General features: G+C 40.8%; 1 protein-coding gene across 6 annotated transcripts in view; it reads left to right on the top strand.

The window, feature by feature from the left end:
* The window catches only part of LOC130554346 (adenylate cyclase type 1-like), a 92494-nt gene that overhangs the window by 40592 nt on the left and 29981 nt on the right, over positions 1 to 21921 (top strand). For all 6 annotated transcript variants that reach the window (XM_057333922.1, XM_057333921.1, XM_057333924.1 and 3 more), the window contains exons 6-8: positions 2104 to 2262; positions 2459 to 2600; positions 12524 to 12679. In XM_057333922.1, coding sequence (XP_057189905.1) covers positions 2104 to 2262; positions 2459 to 2600; positions 12524 to 12679 — 457 coding nt within the window. The remainder of the gene's footprint in view (positions 1 to 2103; positions 2263 to 2458; positions 2601 to 12523; positions 12680 to 21921) is intronic.

The following is a 21921-nucleotide window of genomic DNA, read 5'->3' as shown; positions in this document are numbered from 1 at the left end:
TGGCCTTTTCAAAATTAGTCAGAAGATGATAGGTTCTCAAGTCAAACCCCATTTGTCGGTTCGACACAACGTCGAGAGACCAACAGAAAGGGAACTAAACTTATAGTCCATTGGTCCAGCTGACTGATTTTAAGTCATTAAAACTCATTAAAACCCATTTTAAATATATACAGTAGGCTAAACTCATCCAAAAAAGTGGAAAAGTGATGGCTGTGTTACTGTAAAATTATTGCAAAATTTTTTAAATTAAAATCCAGACGCCACAAAATTTTATTTAGAACAATTTCCAATTGAAACAGATTTTTTAATAATATAATTAACTTGTTAAATTTGTCACATTTTTACAGTGTAATAAAATACTTCATTTATTCTAAAAGGTGTCGGGGATGGGGGTGCTGTGAGGGGCCTCCAAAATAAATTTTGCCTAGGGCCTCCAAATGTTTAGAACCGGCCCTGCCTGCTTTACTTTATACCTTACAGATGTGAGAGTAAACACATATTTTAGTGATTTTCGGTCAATTTGGCGCGTTTAGATGAACGGACCCTGGTGTTTGTGAGTGTAACCAAAGAAGCTTTTGATTGTTGTATCTAAAAAATGGACATCCTGCTAAACTTATGTGGTAAGACAAGGATATAATGTTATGCTTAAAGTAATGTTTATTCATCTCTGTCAATAAATGTGTTGTATGTCATTCGTTATACTATGGTTAAACATTACATTAAATACAGAAATGTTTACTGTGTAAATATGTACAGGAAAATGTTTATTGTAAAGTATTGTAATTCTTTGTTACTTGTAATATACAATTCTGTAAATTCTTTCTTCTGCTTTAAATCCTCTATATTGTGTTGAAGTCTTTGGTTATTTATGTAATTTATTTCAGTATCTAAATAAAATGTCTGATGCTGATGTACAGTGCTGTGTTAAGTTTTATTAATCGTTATACTCTGTATAATACATATTTGAATAGAAAATTACTCAAATTATGCATAAAATTGAATCTTTAACACACAGATTAAATCACACAAATTAATTTAATCCTCCTTGTGAGCGACGATGTGTTTAATAATAAAAACGATTTTAACAACTTGCCTTTTTGGTCGGTGGGATGTACTTGTCACATCCCTGAAATGTTATTTGGTACGTTGCTGCTATGAATATGGTCCGTTCCAGGTACGTCTTCAGGAGGTAATCACCACGTCCCAGCAATGTCCAACGTTATGTCTTCACAACGAATATGGGAATCACAAAGTTACACAACGTAACTGTGTTAAAGTGATAGTGCACCCAAAAATGAAAATTCTGTCATCATATGCTCACCCTCATGTCATTTCATACCTGTATAAATTGTTCTTTGTTCTGATGAACACAGAGAAAGATATTTGGAAGAATGTTAGCAATTTTCAATTCTGTGACATCATTGACTGCCATAGTAGGAAAAATTAAATGGTAGTCAAAGGTGTCCCAGAACTGTTTGTGTTCCTAAATTCCTCTAAATATCTCACATTGTATATAAAACAAAATATACAATTTTTTTCCTATTATGGTAGTGGATGATGTCACAGAACTGATGATTGCTAACATTCTTAAAAATATATTTCTTTGTGTTTAACAGAACAAAGACATTTGTTTAGGTTTGAAACAACCTGAGGGTGAAACAGAATTTTCATTTTTGAGTGAACTATCCCTTTAACTGGGTAAGGAGGCTGACACAGAACTTAGATGTTGTCACGTTTTTACTCCTTTCTTCTGTTGAGCAGTTTTTCCATTAAGGGCTACTGTAGAAACAATATGGCCAATTCCATGCAAGGGGACCCGCAGTGTATTTAGATAGAATTAGTTCATTCTAAGGTAATAAAAACATAACGCCTCATTACATAAGGTCTTTATACACCTCTGAAGACATACTTATGTATATTACTGTATATTGCATTTATGCATTTCTATACTGATAATTATTGAAAAAGTGCATTTTAGCAGATGTTTGATAATATGTAAAAATACGAGTATCCAAAGTCACATACATATGAGGCAGCATTTAATCATGCCATAAGAATTTAAGGCTTTGTATTAGGACACTGACATTGACATCTGCCTAGCAGGTCAGTAGCTGAGGCCACTGAGGTGGATCTGAACATGCGTGTTGGGCTGCACACAGGTCGTGTGCTCTGTGGGGTGTTGGGTCTCAGAAAGTGGCAGTATGACGTGTGGTCAAATGATGTGACTTTAGCCAATGTGATGGAAGCAGGTGGACTACCTGGGTGAGTATAACATTTTGACCAAACCGATTCACTACAATGTTTCATTAGCTCTCATTCACTCATTTATCATGCCACTGAACATGATTATTTATTCAAGCACTGTTTTATGCAATGTCTAAGCCCTAGGAAGGTGTGTATGTTTTTTCTGTTATCTTATTTGTTTAGGGTCTTATTTAGGTTGGGTCTCTTTAAATAGGAAAGTGCATATCACACGCTCTACACTAGAGAGTTTGAATGGAGATTATGAGGTGGAACCAGGAAATGGCCATGAGAGGCACTCTTTCCTTCTCAAACATGACATTGAAACATTCTTCATAGTACCAAGTCACCGCAGAAAGGTAAGTGTGATTATTTATCACCACAACACAAACAATTATGGTAGAATTTACAATAAAGAATTAAACTTTTAAGAAACAGTACCAGGCTCTTTGTGTTGGGCAATTTTACAGAATGCAAAATAAATCTACAGTATTGTTTCAACTATAAAATAAAAATAAATGTATATAAATTGCCATACAGCATATGTAAAACTACAAAAAGATGATACAAGATTTTGTTTTCTAGGTTATTTTATTAAATCAAAGTCAGTTTAGTTCCAACCCAAATCCAACACACCTGATCATCATTTTCAAGTTCAATGTTCAATTTTTTTATTTTTTTTATTTATATAGCGCTTTTCACAATGTGCATTGTTCCAAAGCAGCTTTACAGGAGCAAATAAGAAAAACACAGAAAGGTAAAACACAGCACAGTGCATGGTGTTTATAGACCAAGCAAGATCATTATAATAAATAATATCTAATAAATAAATAAATAAATAAATAAATAAATGCAGTCTCCCGGTGAGCAAGCCAACACTGCACTGCTCTGCTGTGGCGAGGAACCCAAACTCCAATGCTGAATAATGGAGAAAAAAAACCTCGGGAGAAACCAGGCTCAGCCGGGAGGGCCAGATCTCCTCTGACGTGTCATAGCTGCACTCAGTGACCCCGACCAAAGCCACCGAGCAACGTCCACGAAGAACAGGGAGAGCCCACGAGCCGCGACCCAGGAAGCCCCACCCGCCGAAACCGTGCAGGTCCAACCCGGTCCCATTCCGCGATCAACAACAGACAACAGAGGAACAACCAGGGAAAAGTAGTAATGGCATAATTAACTTTATTCCTCTGTTGTCCGACATCGACCACAAAACAAGACCAACCAGACCAGACCCACACAGTCCCAACAAATGAAACGCCCCAAACCACAACCAACAAGCCCCCCCACTCCCCACAAACACCCACCCAGCAACCTCCAATCAAAGTCACTGAGTGCAGCTATAACTTCAAACTGCTGTCATGTGATGTAAGTTTAGCATTAAATACCAAGTATTGTAAATTTAGCATTAATGTGACAAGTAGTCTGTCTTTGCTCTTGGTTGGGGATGGAATTGTCAGAGCTGGGCCGGCCAGATGGTCGCTTTTCTCTTGGGTGTTGATGGAATTGCCTTGGATGGAGCTGGGATGGTCAGTCAGTCCGCAGGCTCTCGCAGGAGGATGGCACTGGATTTTCCGATGTAGCTGGCGTAATCTCTAGTTGGGGATGGGCATATGACGTTCATCTGGGCCTGGCGGAATCTCTCCCTACCTCGGGATGGGCATCCCGAGGCAAGGGCAGAAAGAGAATAATTAGCTTAGCAAGTAGTCCTGAATACATTGATTAGCTTGGTCAGGGGTATTAATTAGATTAGATAGTGTTTTCAGCCAATTCTTAATGATGGCTACAGAATCTGCTGATCTTGTATTAGCAGACAGATCATTCCACAAATGTGGAACACAGATCCAGAGAAGGTACATGAGAGTGATTTTTTCCCTTTTTGGGATGGCACTACAAGACGTCATTCGTTTGCAGAGTGTAGGGATCTGGCAGGTACATATGTCTGTATTAGCGGGTGGTAATAAAATATGGGGGTGCCAAACCAGTGGTGGTCTTGTAGGCCAAGAGCAGAGCTTTGAATTTGATGTGAGCGTCTATAGGGTGCCAATGTAACTTAATGAAGAGAGGAGTGACGTGCGCTCTCTTCGGTTCATTGAAGACCTCTCTTGCTGCTGCATTCTGGATCATCTTTAGAGGTTTGATTGTGCAAGCTGTGAGTCCAGCCAGTAGCGCATTGCAATAGTCCAGTCTGGACAGGACAAGAGCCTGGACTAGGATTTCCATAGCATGCTCAGACAGGAAAGGTCTAATTTTCCTAATGTTGTAGAAGATGAATCTACATGACCGGGTGGTGCTGGCAACATGATCAGTGAAGTTTAGATAATCATCAATTACCACTCCCAGGTTTCAGGCCGTTCTGGAAGGTGTTATGGTTGATGATCCCAGTTGAATGGAGAGGTTGTGATGAATGTTAGGGTCGACCGAGATTACAAGCAATTTTGTTTTTGCAAGGTTCAGCTGCTGGTGATGGTCCTTCATCCAGAGTGAAATGTCACTCAGGCATGCTGAGATGCGTACAGAAACAGTCGGATTGTCAGGCTTAATTGACAAGTGGAGTTGTGTATCATCCGCATAGCAGTGATAGGAAAAGCCATGTTTCACAATGACAGAACCTAGGGATGTCATGTATATGGAAAAGAGCAGCGGTCCAAACATTGAGCCCTGTGGCACCCATGTAATGAGATGTTGGGTATCAGAGACCTCACTTCTCCAGGATACTCTAAATGACCAACCTGAGAGGTAAGACTTGAATCATTGTAGCACCATTCCAGAGACACTCATAGCCTTGAGGGTCGACTGGAGGATGTGGTGGTTAACAATGTCAAAAGTGTTAGATGAGTACATATGATATAGAGGCTGCTCTTGCCAGTCTCAGGGCTTCAATGACTGAGAGCAGTGCAGTCTCGGTGGAATGACCGCTCATGAAACCAGACTGGTTGCTGTCCAGGAGGTTGTTTTGTGTGAGAAAGGAGGAGAGCTGGTTGAATACAACATGCCCTAGAGTTTTGGCAGTGATGGGGTGGAGAGATACCGGTCTGTAGTTTCCTAACAGAGTGGCAAGGGGAAGGGCTAAAAACATTCATACCCCTTCGTTTGAAGTGAGGTCCTGAAATATTTTCATTTGAAGGGCTGTATGGCCCTTCCCCTTACCCCTACCCCTCCAACCAAAAGAGAATCGAGACAAGCGTAGAGGTAAGGGGTAGAAATGGGATTGGACCTAAGAGTGGGTTTCTTCATTAGCGGGGTAATACAGGCCTCTTTGAAGACTGTGGGAAATGTGCCAGTGCTGAGAGACGAGTTGATAATGTGGGTTTAGAGCAGGAACAACCGATGGAGAGATGGATTGGAGGAGATGGGTGGGGATTGGATCTAGGGTGCAGGTAGTCAGGTGGTTAGAAACAATGACCTTGGAAACGTCAGCTTCGGATAGGACAGAGAAAGAGGGGAGTGAGCATGTGTCGGGGGTTTGAGCGTGTTCAAAAGGTGGCGGCACAGAGAACTTTCTTTATAAAATTTCTTTATAAAAATGATGCAAAGTCATCAGCTGTTAAGTCCGATGAAGGTGAGGAGGCAGGCGGGCAAAGAAGAGCAGAGAAGGTTTTAAAGAGAGTATGATAGTCAGGCAAGTTGTTGATTTTAGAGTGGTAGTACTGAGTTTTTGCAGAGGAGACATCAGCAGAGAAAGAAGAGAGGAGAGACTGATAGAGACAGAGGTCAGTAGGATCTTTATATTTGTGCCACTTTCTCTCAGCAGAACTGAGCCTGGCACGATGCTCACGTAGAACATCAGATAACCAGGGGGCAGAAGGGGATGCACAGGCTGGTCTAGATGTGAGATGGAATAAGCTGTCTAAGCAGGATGTTAGTGTGGAGCAAAGAGTGACGGTGGCGCTGTTTGTATCCAACAGAGAGAGCTGTTCAGAGGGAGGGAGTGTGGGGGAGACCGCAGATGATTAGCAGGAGGGTGTACGTAAATTGCGCTGGAATGTGACCAGTCGGGAAGCGTGTGTTGTGTCTGGAGAAGTTAGGTCAAGATCAAGAGTGATGAGAAAATTATCAGACGTGTGCAGCGGGGTGACCTGAGAGTGATGAGTGAAGCAGTAGCGTGTGTAGATAAGATCTAGTTGAATACCAGACTTATGGGTTGCTGAAGTGGGAACTCGCTTGAGGTCAAACAACGCAGTCAGGTTGTTGAAGTCGGCAGCCTGTGGTTTTCCAATGTGGATGTTGAAGTCTCCAAATACCACCAGAGGAGTACCATCCTCAGGGAGAGCTGACAGAAGTGCATCCAACTCCTCCAAGAAATGTCCAAGCTGACCTGGGGGATGATAGATAACTACAACATGAGTTTTACAGGGTGGATGACAGTAATAGCATGTGACTCGAATGAGATGTTGTCACATGTGGGTGCTAGCTGTTTGAATTTCCAGTCATTAGGGATAAGTAGACCGGTTACCCCCCCTCCCTGATATGCATGTGGGCTGTGGGAGAAAGTGTAGTTATTGGAGCGGGCGGTCGGTGTGGCACTATCCTCTGGCTTGATCCAGATTTCAGTAAGTGCTAGAAGAGAAAGACCAGAATGTTTAGGAATAGCTGTAATGAAATTTGCTTTGTTTACAGGTAGGGTCGCTAGTCTTTACACTCTTCGGTCTTCACGCGATGAGGCTGCTGGGGTGGTTAATCACACTTACAATATCACACAATAAATAAGCGAAACCAGCACGAGACTAGACGAGAACAAATGCTACTTCAACACGTGACACGGCGGTAGTAACTTAATTGTAAACAAAGCAGTAAACAAAGCAACGTTTCCTAGCAACGACACTGCGCTAAACTCAAAAAGGCAAGAATCAATACACTTACGCGCTTCTGTTGACTTCTGATGCTAATCTGCTTCTCCCGACATTGGTACTTTCACAACAGCCAATGACAGAACTTTAAAAATGTGCAGTATGTTGAATAGCAAAGATATACAGTAGGAACAGCTTGTTGAAATGTGGCAACAGAACAAATACTTCTATAATGCGTCCTTCAAGTTGTTGCTTTCCAATGTCCATTGTGTTCTGTATTTAAAAAAAGATGTGAACATGAGCTGCTGCTTTTTCACACAACTTTAACTGCTTTCAGAAACAAAACATCCCTGCATGACCACCAGTTAATATAATGCCATAATAATAATAATCGCTTATTATTATTATTGGGGACTTTAACAGAGCAAACCTCTCCCGTGAGCTGCCAAAATACAGGCAGCATATCACATGCCCCACCATAGATAGCAACATTCTGGATCACTGTTACACCACAATACGGGATGCATACCACTCTGTTCCCAGAGCAGCCCTGGGTCTCTCTGATCATTGCCTGCTTCATCTTCTTCCGACCTACAGACAGAAGCTTAAATCTGCCAAGCCTGTAGTAAGTACAGCAAAGAGATGGAGCAGCAAAACAGAGTGGGCCTTACAAGCCTGTTTCGACTGCACGGATTGGAGTGTCTTTGAAGCTGCAGCCGCTGATCTGGATGAGTTAACTGACACAGTGACATTCTACATCAGCTTCTGTGAGGACATGTGTATTCCCACCAGGACTCACTTAACTTACAACAATGACAAACCATGGTTTACAATGAAACTGAGACAGCTTCGTCAGGCCAAAGAAGATGCTTACAGAAGTGGGGACAAAGTCTTGTATAATCAGGTCAAAAACACACTGACAAAGGAGATAAGAGCAGCTAAGAGAAGCTACTCTGAAAAGCTGAAGAACCAGTTTTCAGCCAACGACCCTGCATCGGTGTGGAAAGGCCTGAAAGACATTACCAACTACAAGCCATCATCCCCTCAGTCTATGGGTAATCAACGACTGGCTGACGACCTGAACGACTTCTATTGTCGTTTTGAAATGCAGAGTCTCACCCTTCACACCCGCCCTGACCCTATCTCTGCTATACCATTAACACCTCCTCTTGACATTCAACCTGCACTTAAGATCTGCGAAGAGGATGTTTGCCAGCTTTTCCGCAAACAAAAGATCAGAAAAGCACCAGGCCCAGACAATGTCTCACCCTCCTGCCTGAAAGTCTGTGCGGAGCAGCTGTCGCCCATCTTCACTAATATTTTTAACAGATCTTTGGAGCAGTGTGAAGTCCCTTCATGCTTCAAACGCTCCACCATCATCCCTGTACAGAAGAAACCCAAAATATCTGGACTTAATGACTACAGGCCTGTTGCTTTAACATCTGTGGTCATGAAGTCATTTGAGAGACTTGTACTGGCCCACCTGAAGGACATCACCAGACCACTTCTTGATCCCCTCCAGTTTGCTTACCGAGCAAACAGGTCTGTGGACGATGCAGTAAACATGGGACTGCATTACATCCTACAACACCTAGACAGACCAGGGACTTACGTCAGGATCCTGTTTGTAGACTTCAGCTCGGCCTTCAACACCATAATCCCAGACCTCCTCCTGCCCAAGCTTACCCAGCTCTCTGTGCCAACCTCTACCTGTCAGTGGATTATTAACTTCCTGTCGAACAGGCAGCAGCTAGTGAGGTTGGGAAAATTTAAATCCAGCACATGTACCATCAGCACCGGAGCTCCTCAAGGATGTGTTCTTTCTCCACTGCTATATTCACTCTACACAAACGAATGCACCTCTACAGACCCTTCTGTCAAACTCCTGAAGTTTGCAGATGACACCACAGTCATTGGCCTTATTCAAGACGGTGATGAATCTGCCTACAGAAAGGAGGTTGCTCAGCTGGCTGCCTGGTGTAGTCAAAACAACCTAGAGCTGAATGCATTCAAGACAGTGGAGATGATAGTGGATTTCAGAAGGAACCCTCCATCACTTCCTCCCCTCACCATCCTGGACAGCACTGTGGATACTGTGGAGTCATTCAGGTTCCTGGGCTCCACCATCTCTCAGGACCTGAAGTGGGAGTCCCACATAGACTCCATTGTAAAGAAGGCCCAGCAGAGGTTATACTTCCTCCGTCAATTGAGGAAGTTCAACCTACCACAGGAGCTACTGACCCAGTTCTACTCAGCGGTGCTGAGAAGATTACTGCTGCTCCTTTGCCCACACTTCAGGACCTGTTCATTCCAGAGTGAAAAACAGGGCAAGAAAAATCATCATTGACTCCACACACCCCGCACACAAACTTTTTGAACTGTTGCCCTCTGGCCGGCACTTCAGAGCACGAAACACCAGAACTTCCAGACACAGAAGCAGCTTCTTCCCCCAGGCAATCTCCCTGCTAAACAGATAACTGCTCCTTAAGAGCAATATTCCACTTTCACTACTCCTATAGTGTGCACTAGTGTTGTCACGATACCAAACTTCAGTACCAGTTGGTACTAAATGTGACGATACTTGCATTTCCCGCTATCATTTTGAGCGCTGTTGAACAGATTATGAAAGACCTCTGATTGGCTATTGTGTTTCCAAGGTCATCGGATATGTTTTTGGCTCCTTACAGAGCGTTTGAAAGTCTATCAAAGTAAAAATAAAATGCTTCCGTTTGTGTCTGTGCAAGCGCTTGGTAGAGAGTGCGATGCAATGATCATTTCAAGCGCTTCCGGGTTTGGTTGCGCAAGCGCTCGGTAAGGAGCCATTCAAAGACATATCCCATATAAAAAAAGTATTTTAAAGTTTTATTAGCGCTCTTCGTTGACAAGTGAACATACACTGCATGAGCGAGACTTGTGAGCAGTAGTAGAAGAAATGGAAGAAAGCACGAACGATGAGATATTTGAGATCTCTAAAAACTAAGGTGAGGAGAAACGTAATTTATCCGTCAAATACCTGAGACAGCGCTAGATTATTTCAAATTAATTCACAAGAAGGAATGAAAGGCACCAAATCAATTTTGCGCTGCTGCACGCGATCGTGTCAAAGATCAGCTGAATATCCACATGCAGAGGGAAAAGTGCATGTTTTGGAAAGCGCTACAGCATTTTTTGTCTCATGTAGTGGTTTACAGGGAAAAAAAATCAAAGGTGCCTTTTACCACATGGAGCCTTTAGCCTGTTGTACCCTGTCAATGTTATACTTTCACACAATGTTCTTTACATTATGTAGAACTATTTTATGGAGAAAACAGTAAATCACAAAAAATGACTTAAGCTGGGTTTTCACGGATCACAAATATCCTGGCTCTTCTTAGTGTTGTAATAGCAATGGATAGAGCCCAATTTGCAAAGCTCCAAAAGCGCATCCATCCATTGTAAAAGCTTTCCTGTAGCTCAGTGGTAAGAGCATGGCACTAGAATTGTCAAGGTCATGGGTTCGATCCCAGGGATTGCACATACTCAGAAACAAATGTACAGTATAATGCAACGTAAGTCGCTTTGGATAAAATCGTCTGCCAAATGCATAAATGTAAATGTAATCCATACTCCAGAGGGTTAATAAATGTCTTCTAAAGTGAAACTAAAAATATAAATTATTAAATGTTTATTCTTTTCAAGTAATTAGCAATCAATATTGTTGTATATGTAATGTTTACTATTCCTTTAAAGTGAGCCAATGCTATTTTACCTGTTGTTCTTTGCATCGCTAGTAACCTATATTGTGTTGTTTAGTCCCATTTAGAAATCTGGTAATCTGAAAAAGTGTGTTTATGGGTCAGGGTTATCCAATCAAATGAAAGTGAGATGGATTGTCTGATCCATTATCTGAGGAACATCAAAAAACAGGCAGAGGTCATAAAACCAGATAAGCAGCCCAAACAGGCAAACAAAACAAAAGGGTAATCCAACAAATATTAATCTGATAAAACAGGCAATGATCATAGCCTGGAACAATGACTAGACAATGGCATGAACGCTCAGTACGCATATAAACCAACAATACTTTGCAATCGGAACATGAAACAGGCATGGCTAAATATACTATAAACAGGAAGTGATAACAGAAGAAGAGAGAGTATGTGCAATGAGGTGCCACCTAGTGATATGGATGAATGGGCATAAAGCCCCATTCAATACAGTACCCCCTTCCTTCTAGGAACACCTCCTGGTGTTGCTTACTGAATCCCCGCAAAACACAACAACAAAAGTCCAAAGGTTCAGGATGGAGGTGGAGGTGGAACGGGGGAGGGATGGAGGGCCAGGCCTGTGAAGGAAAATAGGATCTGGAGCGTGACTACAGGGCAAGACTACGGCTCTTAGAGCAGCGGCACACCTGGGCCGTGGAGCAGTGCCGGACCTGGTGCAGACCTGGCTGTAAACCACAGCAGAGCACCAGGGCGGAGCAGGCAACGGAGCAGCAGAGCACCAAGTAGGAGCCGACAGAGCAGGCAGGGCTGGACGTTAGGGCGCAGCAGCCAGGGCAGAGCAGCCAGGGCTCGATAACAGGGCGGAGCAGGCTGAACAAAGCAGGGAGGACTGGGTGCCATGGCTGGGCTGAACAGGCAGAGGTCATAAATCCAGATAAACTGTCCAAACAGGCAAACAAGACTAAAAAAGTAATCCAATAAAACAGGCAATGATCATAGCATGGAACAATGACTAGACAATGGCATGAATGCTCAGTACACAGATAAACTGACAATACTTTGCAATCTGAACATGGAACAGGTATGACTAAATATACTACAAACAGGAAGTGATAACAGAAGAAGAGAGAGGATGTGCACAGTCAATGATTCGGAAGGGGCGCCACCTACCTGGTGACATGGATGAATGGGCATAAAGCCCCTAGAGTTAAAACACATGAAGAACAAAGCAGCACTGATACCAAAGCCTGGGGAGAACCTAAGTTTCAATTCCTAAAACTCAAGTTTAAAATGAATGATAACATTTCTGCAAATTTCTGCGATATGACTCCCCTGCCATTTATGTTCTTCCTTTGAAAACATTAGACTTTCTAAATTTACTTTGCGTACTGTTAATATTAGTGTTGCTGCTGCTTTATAAATTAAAAGAGTGTATCAGTGATCAGGCACATAAAAATGCAAATAATTGGTCTCTATATCGGTTATAAAATATCAATATAGGTCTATTACTAATTTAAATTGAAACTTAGATTCTCCGCAGGTTGTGGAATTAGTGCTGCTTTGTTCTGTTTGTCTGTTTTAACTCTAGGCCACCTAAGAGGTGTAAAACAGAACAGACAACACGCTTGGTCATTAAAGAGGGCGTTGCAAGGTCTTTTTACCCCTCAGCCATTTTCCTGTTTAAAAATCATTCAATATTTTTACACTAGTCTGTTTTGTGGTTTATCTCTTACCACCCAACACCAATATAATTATTTATTGTTTGCTGTTTTTTATGTGTGTTTTCAGATTTTTCCTGGCCTAATCCTCTCAGACATCAAACCTGCTAAAAAGATGAAGTTTAAGACAGTGTGTTATTTACTGGTGCAGCTGATGCACTGCAGAAAGATGTTCAAGGCTGAGATTCCCTTCTCAAGTGTGATAACCTGTGAGGATGGAGATAAGGTACAGTACATCAATATTCTTCAATTAAAACACACTTAACATAAACACACACACACCAAACACATCTTGTAGAAACCCTGAGGAGGGTTCACACAGACAATAATGTTGCGTTATGCTGCTTCTGGACAGAAATAAAACTTTTATTGATTTTCTTGATTATCTGAATTACATTGACTTACTTGAGTGTGAGGAGGTTGATGATGACAAAGACGATCCATGCTGTGCCTGACTAATCAACCTCAAATACCAATTACTAACTAATATACTAACTAAATAGGTACAGTAAGTAATTTTAAGTACAAACACAAAAACTATGCAGATAACTGCCTCCAGATCGCTCTCTAAAATCCATTCTACGGTATCGACTTCCTGGTAAGAGAGCTCAGCTGTTAATCAAAATGTTACTTGTCAATAAGAGCAGGGATGTGCACAGACATTTTAGGGGGCAGGTGCTCAAACGAGATAATAGGGCATATACATATTATCAGTTGGGACAAAAATATTATCCCCCTTGGTAAATATGATCAAAAAAGGCTGTGGAAATAAATCTGCATTGTTTCTCATTTTTATCTTTTATTTACATTTTTGTTACAAAAAAATCAATGTTTCATTGAAGTAACACAATTAAAAGTTGGGGGGAATCGTATTGTGAAATTAATGTTTTTCTCTAATACACACTGGCCACAATTATTAGCGCCCCTTCATTTAATTCCTTTTGCTACCTCCATTTCCAAGAAAAACAGTCTTCTCATTTATGTCTGATGATGTTGAAGAATACATGACAAGTGATCTTAGACTAGATTCTTCCATACAAAATTTCTCCAGATCCTTCAAACGTTGGTGCTCCCTCTTCTTCAGTTCTTCCCACTCATTTTCTATAGGGTTCAGGTCAGGGAACTGGGATGGCTATGGCAGGACCTTGATTTTGTGCTCAGTAAGTAATTTTTGTTTGTTTTGAACCAGTGTGCTGATGGAAGATCCAACCACAATCCATTATAAGATTTCTAGCAGAGCAAGTCAGGTTTTGATTATTTTATTTGTTGGTATTTGATATAATACATGATGCCATGTATCTGAACACGATGTCCAGAACCTCTGGTATAAAAGTAGATCCACAACAATAAAGATCTGGCGATATATTTAACTCTGGACATGGGGCAATTTTTTTTATCCTTGTGTGCACCAAACCCATTTTGTGTTCTTGCTGCCAAAAAACTCTTTCTCATTTCATATGGCCATAGAACCCAGTCCTGGTTGAAGTTCTAGTATGGCAGATTAATATGGTGAAGTTTGTTATTGCATGAGAGCAGAATGTGTGTTTCTTAAACAGTGTCCCAAACAACTTGTGGTGATGGAGGTGCAGTTTTTCATTATTTTTTATAAATACTTCCTTACCCCAAAATTCAACTGATTTCTGCAATTCCTCGTCTGTGATCTTTGAAAAGTCTTTGGCCACTCAAATTCTTCTCCTCGCTGTGCATTAAGACAATATGCACACAAGTCCTCTTTCAGGCAGATTTGCATTATCTACAGTCGATTAAAACGACTTGATCATTACCCTGATGTTGAAAATGAATTTTTTTATTGTTTTAACTATTTCCATAAAGCCACTTTTTTATTTTGTGTAGCTCAACAATCTTTTGCTGCACATCAGAACTATATTTTTTGGTTTCACCCATTATGATGAACGATTAACATCATGTTTCTAGTCACCTTGGTGTTATTAAGTATTTATTCTCCTGTGCAAAATGAAGTCATGCCTGTACACCATCATGTTTCTAGTCACCTTGGTGTGCTAAGAAAATGTAAATATCAATGGGAATATACTTGAGATATATTTTGGTCTTAAAGTTCCCCTGTGGTCGATAATTGTATCCCTTAAAGGTCTAATCAGATGAGCACTTTCAACAAGATGGCATGATTTATTAGGGTCTTCGTGAAATGTCTAGAACATAGTTTGCCTAAAAACAGATTTATTTTCACAGCATTCTTTGCTCATATTTACCAAGAGGGCTAATATTTTTGCCCCTAACTGTATATATTTTAAATGTGGTTTAAAAACAGCGTGTTCTGTCTAGGAGCACGAGACCACCGTGTCCCTTCATGCTTTTGTAGTTCAGAGTATATTGAATAAAGATGCTAGTTCTTTTAACTTATTTATAAGTTAGCAGACTGTTTTTAACAAATTGATGGATTTACCAGTGTTTGCATATTACAGTTATTATTTACAAGAACCGCTTATGGTCACAGTATTGGAGATATCTGAAATAAACTGTTTATATAACCCTTTTTTCAGGGATGTCTGCAACAGTCAAGAATTTCTGCTTTTTTATTTTGTGAAGGCATTGTCTTATTGTTTAGAAAGTGCAGCAACAACAGCCAATTCGGCGTTATTATATCAACTAGTTAGGTGGAAGTCCAAAAAGCGTAGCCATACAAGGGGAGACATATTTATAATTGCTGTACGTTGTAAGCGTTATTCAACTGTCCCAATATGGTCTGTGTTTGCCCAGGCATTGTGTGTTTGACCCGTTTCTCGCGAGACTTTCCCGTGACCCCGTGTCACACGAGTTGTTGCCAGAAGCTAACCCTATTTTGAACTTTTAAAGGACCGGCACTCCGGCATTCTGGGGCAGTATGGTTTGTGGATATATTTTTGCCATCGCCATTTAAAAGGTGGGTATATCTATTTTTCTGCTCGATAGTTTCCTGTGTGCCATCGCCCAGTGGAATATTATCTTTTTTTGTGGATTACTTTCCCTGGAGGACATACACTTATTTTTGTGGAATACTGCTCCCGGCTTCTTTTGCACACACACCTCATTCATCCACAGGTAGGGCTGTCACGATTATTAAATAGTCGTCTCATTGCAATTGCTTGACCTCATGGCAATGGTTTCAGATAATTGCAATTATTGCACATCTCTATAGAAGACACAAGGGGGAGCTGCAGTGCCTGCATATTGCATATTTTAGTGCATATGTTGTAACTAAAGTTTGATAATACTGGTAAAATGTATCACTTAAAAAAACTTTAAAGCATATACCTTAAAAACCTGAAGTACAATTTAATATTATTTAAAATAATCTCAATGAGAAAACCAGCCTAACAAATTTCATTACATAGAAGTAAATTTTGTTGTAGTCTTGCAAGTGAGAAAGGAACAGAAGCTTTTCGATGACTGATAGCATTTTAATGGTAATTTTAATTTGTCTCTATTGTAAATATTGTCTTGTATAATACACTTGAGTTTGCCCTGTTGGAAGTTGGTTGTGTCTCCTCTTGATTTTAAAATATACATACCTTTATCAGAGCTTTGTCCCCTTTATTTGTGTGAGCTCTTGTGCTAAAAAACATGGAGTGTTAACAAATTTGTCTTTGCCTTATTTGCTGTTAAGTCGAGGCACTGGTAGCTTAGTCTTTAGTTTATCACCACTCACCTCCACACAAGCCAAGAAAAACACAACTGGAATTGGAGCCGTGAAGGGCTGTTAACTCTATTTGATGTGCTGAAGTGCCAATGTGTACGCTGCACTGCTGTGGGGAGGACTGGAGGGAGGGCATTGGAACTCAACAAATTCTTATCTTCCGCCGTGATATTCCGATTTTTTATTAAATAAATACATTTGTTTGACAGTGAGGCCGTGCGCACAAACACCTTGACTATCAGGAAAAACTCACTTGTTGGTTTTAAACCCTCACGTGCATAACAACCTCTTTTATGCAAAGGAAAAGCCTGAGATTCGCCAATACAAGCTCTCTCGCATGCGTAAAACTCAGACCCCACACATTACAAACTCTTTGCTGCGAGCAAAAGTCTGAGCTGCGTGCGCATCACAAGCTCTCTTGCGCTAGTAAATCCGCATTCATTTGTTTTTTAAAAAAAAGGACACCAGAAACAGGGCACTTTCTTTCGAGGAATAAAAAGGGAAGATGATCAAGCCCCCTTTGGTGTCTATATGCGCACTTGCCTGGATAAGAGTAAAATGCTGTTAAAACCCACCCACACATGATATTTGTGCCAGAAAGGAGAACATAAACTTCAGGAGCATAAACTAAAACATCTTGGTTATTACTATAACCTCTGTTCCCTAACCCTTCTTTACTCCTTCACCTCACCATCCTGGACAAAACTGTGGCTACTGTGGATTCATTCAGGTTGTAAATAAAGCCCAGCAGAGGTAGTACTTCCTTTGTCAAATGAGGAAGTTCAACCTACCACAGGAGCTACTGACCCAGTTTTACTCAGCAGTTATCGAATCGTTTCTGTGCACTTCAATAACTGTTTGTTTTGGCTCGGTCACCAAACCAGACCTACGAAGATTACAACTAACAGTTCGACAGTTCTGACGAAAGTTAGCTCTGTTCTGGTGTGTGTGGATTGTACGTTACTACAAGATTTTGTTTTTACAGTACTGTTTTATTTATTGGTAATACTGGGGATTTTCATTTTTAATTTCCTGTACCCCGGAATTGCTTTTTATTAATGGGTTATCATGATTTTTACTACATAATACTGTTCCGCATCATAATTACTTAATACTGATATGGTAAGACCTGAGTAATTACTCAACTCAACTTTATTTATATTGCGCTTTTTACAATTTTCATTGTTACAAAGCAGCTGTACATTAGACATATTAACTATAAACAAAACAATTCAAGTTGTACCTGTAAAAACAAGAAAAAGGTGAAAACACAGAAGACAGACATACCCACATACAAAACACTCCACACACACAATATATACACGTACTAACACACATAGACATAGACACACACACACGGACGCGCAGACACGCACGCACACGCACACATGCTCAGTGAGAGCACACATTTAAGATAAAGGAGAGAGAAGCACAGGTCAAATATAACAGACTATAAATTCCTATATGCAATATTAATTAAGTAAAACTTTAAAATTCTAAAGCAGCCCCCCCGGCCAGGCAAATAGTGCAAAACAGACACGCCTGAGAGCGTAATGCATGTGAAGGACTGTAATACAAGAGGAGTTCACTCAAGTACCGAGGAGCTAAACCATGTTGTAACGGTACGTTTACCAAGGAATGCAGACGAGAGTAGATCCACAGGCAAAACACTTTTAATTCGTAGCGTTTGTGTAAGACAGACGAAGAAACATAACATATGGCATTACATTCACATTACAATTGTGACTAGACAATGAAGGGGAGCACAGAGTGTGAATATATACAAGTCTATGATGAGGCAGATGATGGGCAGGTGTGCTGATTACAGACACGAAACAGGTGAGGGAGTGTGGAGGATCGTGGGGAATGAAGTCCGAGCGGGAAAACACGAGGAGAATCAGAGGGAACCGTGACAAATGTAGGGCTTTATAGGTAATAAGCAAGATTTTAAAGTTAATGTGATGCTTTATAGGTAACCAGTGCAAGGGTGACAGAACCGGGCTAATATGTTCATACTTTTTTTTGTACGTGTAAGAACTCGAGCTGCCGCGTTTTGGACCAGTTGGAGTTTTTGTAATAAGCCTGCAGGGGAACCACCAAACAGTGCATTACAGTAATCTAGTCTTGATGTCATGAATGCATGAATTAACTTCTCTGCATCTGATAGTGACAGCATATGACGTAGTTTAGATATATTCTTAAAATGGAAAAACGCAATTTTACAGGTGTTGGCGACGTAGCTCTCAAATGACAGATTACTATAGAATAGAATGGCAAGATTCTTAGCTTATGATGAGGGTTTTATGGAACATCCGTCAATAGTTAAGCAGTATTCTTGGTTGTTACGTATGGTGGTTTTCGGTCCAATAAGTAACACTTCTGTTTTTTCCGAGTTCAGTAATAAAAAGTTGTTACTCATCCGGTTTTTTATATTCCATTATTCGATGGAACTGCTGTGTTTCATGAGGCTTCGAGGAAATATAAAGTTGAGTATCATCAGCATAACAGTGAAAGCTAACTCCGTGTCGCTTTATTATATCTGTGTAGCATGTATAATGAGAAGAGCAGAGGCCCTAAGACTGAGCCCTGTGGTACACCGTACTGGACTTGCGATTTGCATAACACCTCATTATTTATTGCTACAAATTGAAAACGGTCGGATAAATAAGATTTAAACCATTTCAAAGCTATTCCTTTAATGCCGACGTAATTTTCAAGTCTATGTAGGAGTGTGCTGTGGTCAATTGTGTCGAATGCAGCACTAAGGTCTAGCAGCACCAATAACGAGATACAACCTCGGTCAGACACCAATAGCAGATCATTTGTAACTGATCAAAGCAGTCTCTGTACTGTGACATGCTCTAAATCCAGATTGGAATTCTTCATTCATTCTTCAACTTTAGATATGAAAGGTAGATTCGATATAGGCCTGTAGTTCCCTAGTTCTCTAGTGTCGAGTTGGGTTTTTTTGACAAGGGGCCTTATAACAGCCACTTTATATGCTTTAGGCTCATGTCCTAATGTCAGAGATGAGTTAATAATACTAAGAAGAGGATCTATAATTTCTGGGAGCATCTCTTTCAGTAGATTTGTAGGTATAGGGTCTAGTATGCATGTTGTTGATTTAGATGATCTAATGATTTTAGACAGTTCATCGTGATCTACGGTATAAAATAATCACATTTTCTCCTTAAGGGCGCTGTAGTTAGTTTGTTCAGCGGGTTTCACTTCTGATTGCATTGTTATAATTTTTTCTCTAATATCTTGGATTTTATTTGGTGAAGTAGTTCATAAATTCATCACTGTTATGCTGATATACAGGATCAGAAGTCACTGACAATTTATTTTTTGTTAATTTAGCCACTGTGTTAAATAAAAACCTAGGGTTGTGCTGGTTTTCTTCTGTTAGTGATGAAAAGCAGACGGATCTAGACGTTTTTAGGGCTTTCCTGTATTTTCGAATACTATCCTTCCATGCTGTACGAAATACCTCTAATTTAGTTTTCTTAAAGATGCGCTCCATTTTTTGGGCCGCTTTCTTTAGAGCCTGAGTGTGTTCATTATACCACGGTGTGGGACTGCCATTTTTAATCTTCTTTGAACGTAGAGGAGCAACTGTGTCTAGAGTTTCTGAGAAGGTGGAATTAAAATTTTCAGTGGTAGTGTCAAGATCTTCAATGTTATTTCTCATGCTAGCGATTTGAGACAATTCAGGCAGATTATCGAGAAACGCATCTTTGGTAGTTGAAGTTATTGTTCTACCATATTTGTAACAATGAGTTTGATTTGCAGCCGTAGGCCAGTGAAGCAAACATAATACCAGATAATGATCCGAGATGTCGTCACTCTGCTGAAGGATTTTAACGTCGTCCACATTTATACCATAGAGGAAGCAAGTAGATGCACCAGAGCAGTCTCTCAAGCCCAGCAAGGCCATTGGATGAAGTGGGAAGGCATTGAACAGCGCAAAATCACTTGGAGTGAGCTGTGGAATATGGAAACAAACAGGCTAAGTTTTATTATAAGAGCTACATATGATGTGCTGCCCTCACCAACAAATCTGCATGTTTGGTGTGGACAGGATCCAGCCTGCCACCAATGTGCAGCTCCAGCAAACCTCAAACATATTCTTGTGGGTTGTAAGAAGAGCTTGACACAGGGGAGATACACATGGTGCCACAATCAAGTACTAAAGTGCTTGGCTGCAGCAGTAGAGACCAAGAGAGTGGCAGCAAATGCCATCCCCCAAATGGCCAGGCTGACTCGCTAATAGGTCAACCCTTTATTCAGGAGGGGCAGAAAATGCGGGCCAAACCCTTATCCCCAGATTCAGGTCTGCTGGTTATAGCCAGGGATTGGGAAATGCGAGTTGATTTAAACCACAGACTTACTTTCCCCTTGGAAATCGCAGCGACCAACCTGCGGCCGGACATGGTTCTGTGGTCCAGCTCCAGTAGGAAAGTCCTCATAGGTGAGTTGACTGTACCTTGGGAAGAGGCCATTGACGAAGCATTTGAAAGAAAGAATCTCTGGTATGCCAACTTGGCAGCGGAGGCTGAAGATCAGGGACGGACAGCGAAAGTGTTCCCAGTGGAAGTGGGCTGTAGGGGCTTTGTTTCCAATTCCACTACAAGGCTGCTTAAGAAAGTGGGGATCAGAGGACAGGCCCAACGGACGGTAGTCAAAGAACTTGCCACTATTGCTGAGAGAAGCAGCCACTGGCTGTGGTTGAAATGGAAGGACACAATATGGGCTGCCAAATGACCAGTGTTGGGTGTAAATAGTTTAAAAAGTAATTTAATTACTTTTCCCTTAAAAAAGTAAAGTAAGGGATTACTCTTGTTTTTTTCCATAATTTAATTACAGTTACTTCGGATGTAATTTAACTATATACTGTGTAATGTGTGCAATAGCGGAATTGACATTAAAATTCAAAGTCTAACTTTAAAATGCACGTGTTAATGTAACTTTCTCACATTTGTAATACTTTAGTCAGTTAATAAGAGTACTTTTTGTAGTTTTATATTATTTATTTGAATGAATTAAGAGTTGTTTCGTGTCTAACCTTGAATCACTTAACTAATCAAGGTCAATATAGGATATAGAAAACAATTAGTAATAAGTAATTAAATACTTTTTGGAGAGAGTAATTTGTACAGTAATCTAACTACACTATTGAATATGTAATTAGTAATTAGTAATTAATTACTTTTTCAGAGTATCTTACCCAACGCTGCAAATGACCACATAATAAAATGGTGTTGTGTGTTGGAATGTTACTCCATAAGGAACCAGGGGCACTGAGCATGCATTAATGGTGCCAGTGGGGCTATAGAACAGCCTTAGCCAACGGGGTGGCACTTATGGTTGCAACGAGGTTATGGTAATGTGTTGTACTGTTATGCCATACGGGACCGGGGGAACTGAGCATGCATTAACTTTGCCTGTGGGTCTATAACAGCCTTAGCCAATGGGTTGGCGTGTATGGTTGCGCTTATTTTGGTAATGTGTTGTAATATGCCATATGGGACCGGGGGACTGAGCATGCATTAACGATGTGGGCAGTTGTGGGCAGTTGTGGCCTTATGGTTAGAGGGTCCAAGGCGCCTTACCCCCACTTGCTCCCCTGGTTCTGCAGTGATAGCTGCCTACTGCTCTGGGTGTATGTGTGTTCATGACTTGCAGTGCGTGAGTTCACTACTCACTACTGGACGGGTTAAATGCAGAGGTCACCATAGCTGACAAATAGGTCACTTTCAGAGGACAGGTCCAGTGGAGGATAATCAAGAACTAGCCAGTGGTGCGGAAAGAAG

This window comes from Triplophysa rosa, linkage group LG5, assembly GCF_024868665.1.
Source record: "Triplophysa rosa linkage group LG5, Trosa_1v2, whole genome shotgun sequence".
NCBI lineage: Eukaryota > Metazoa > Chordata > Actinopteri > Cypriniformes > Nemacheilidae > Triplophysa > Triplophysa rosa.
The sequence above is the reverse complement of the archived record's forward strand: the minus strand, read 5'-3'. Positions and strand labels throughout refer to the sequence as shown.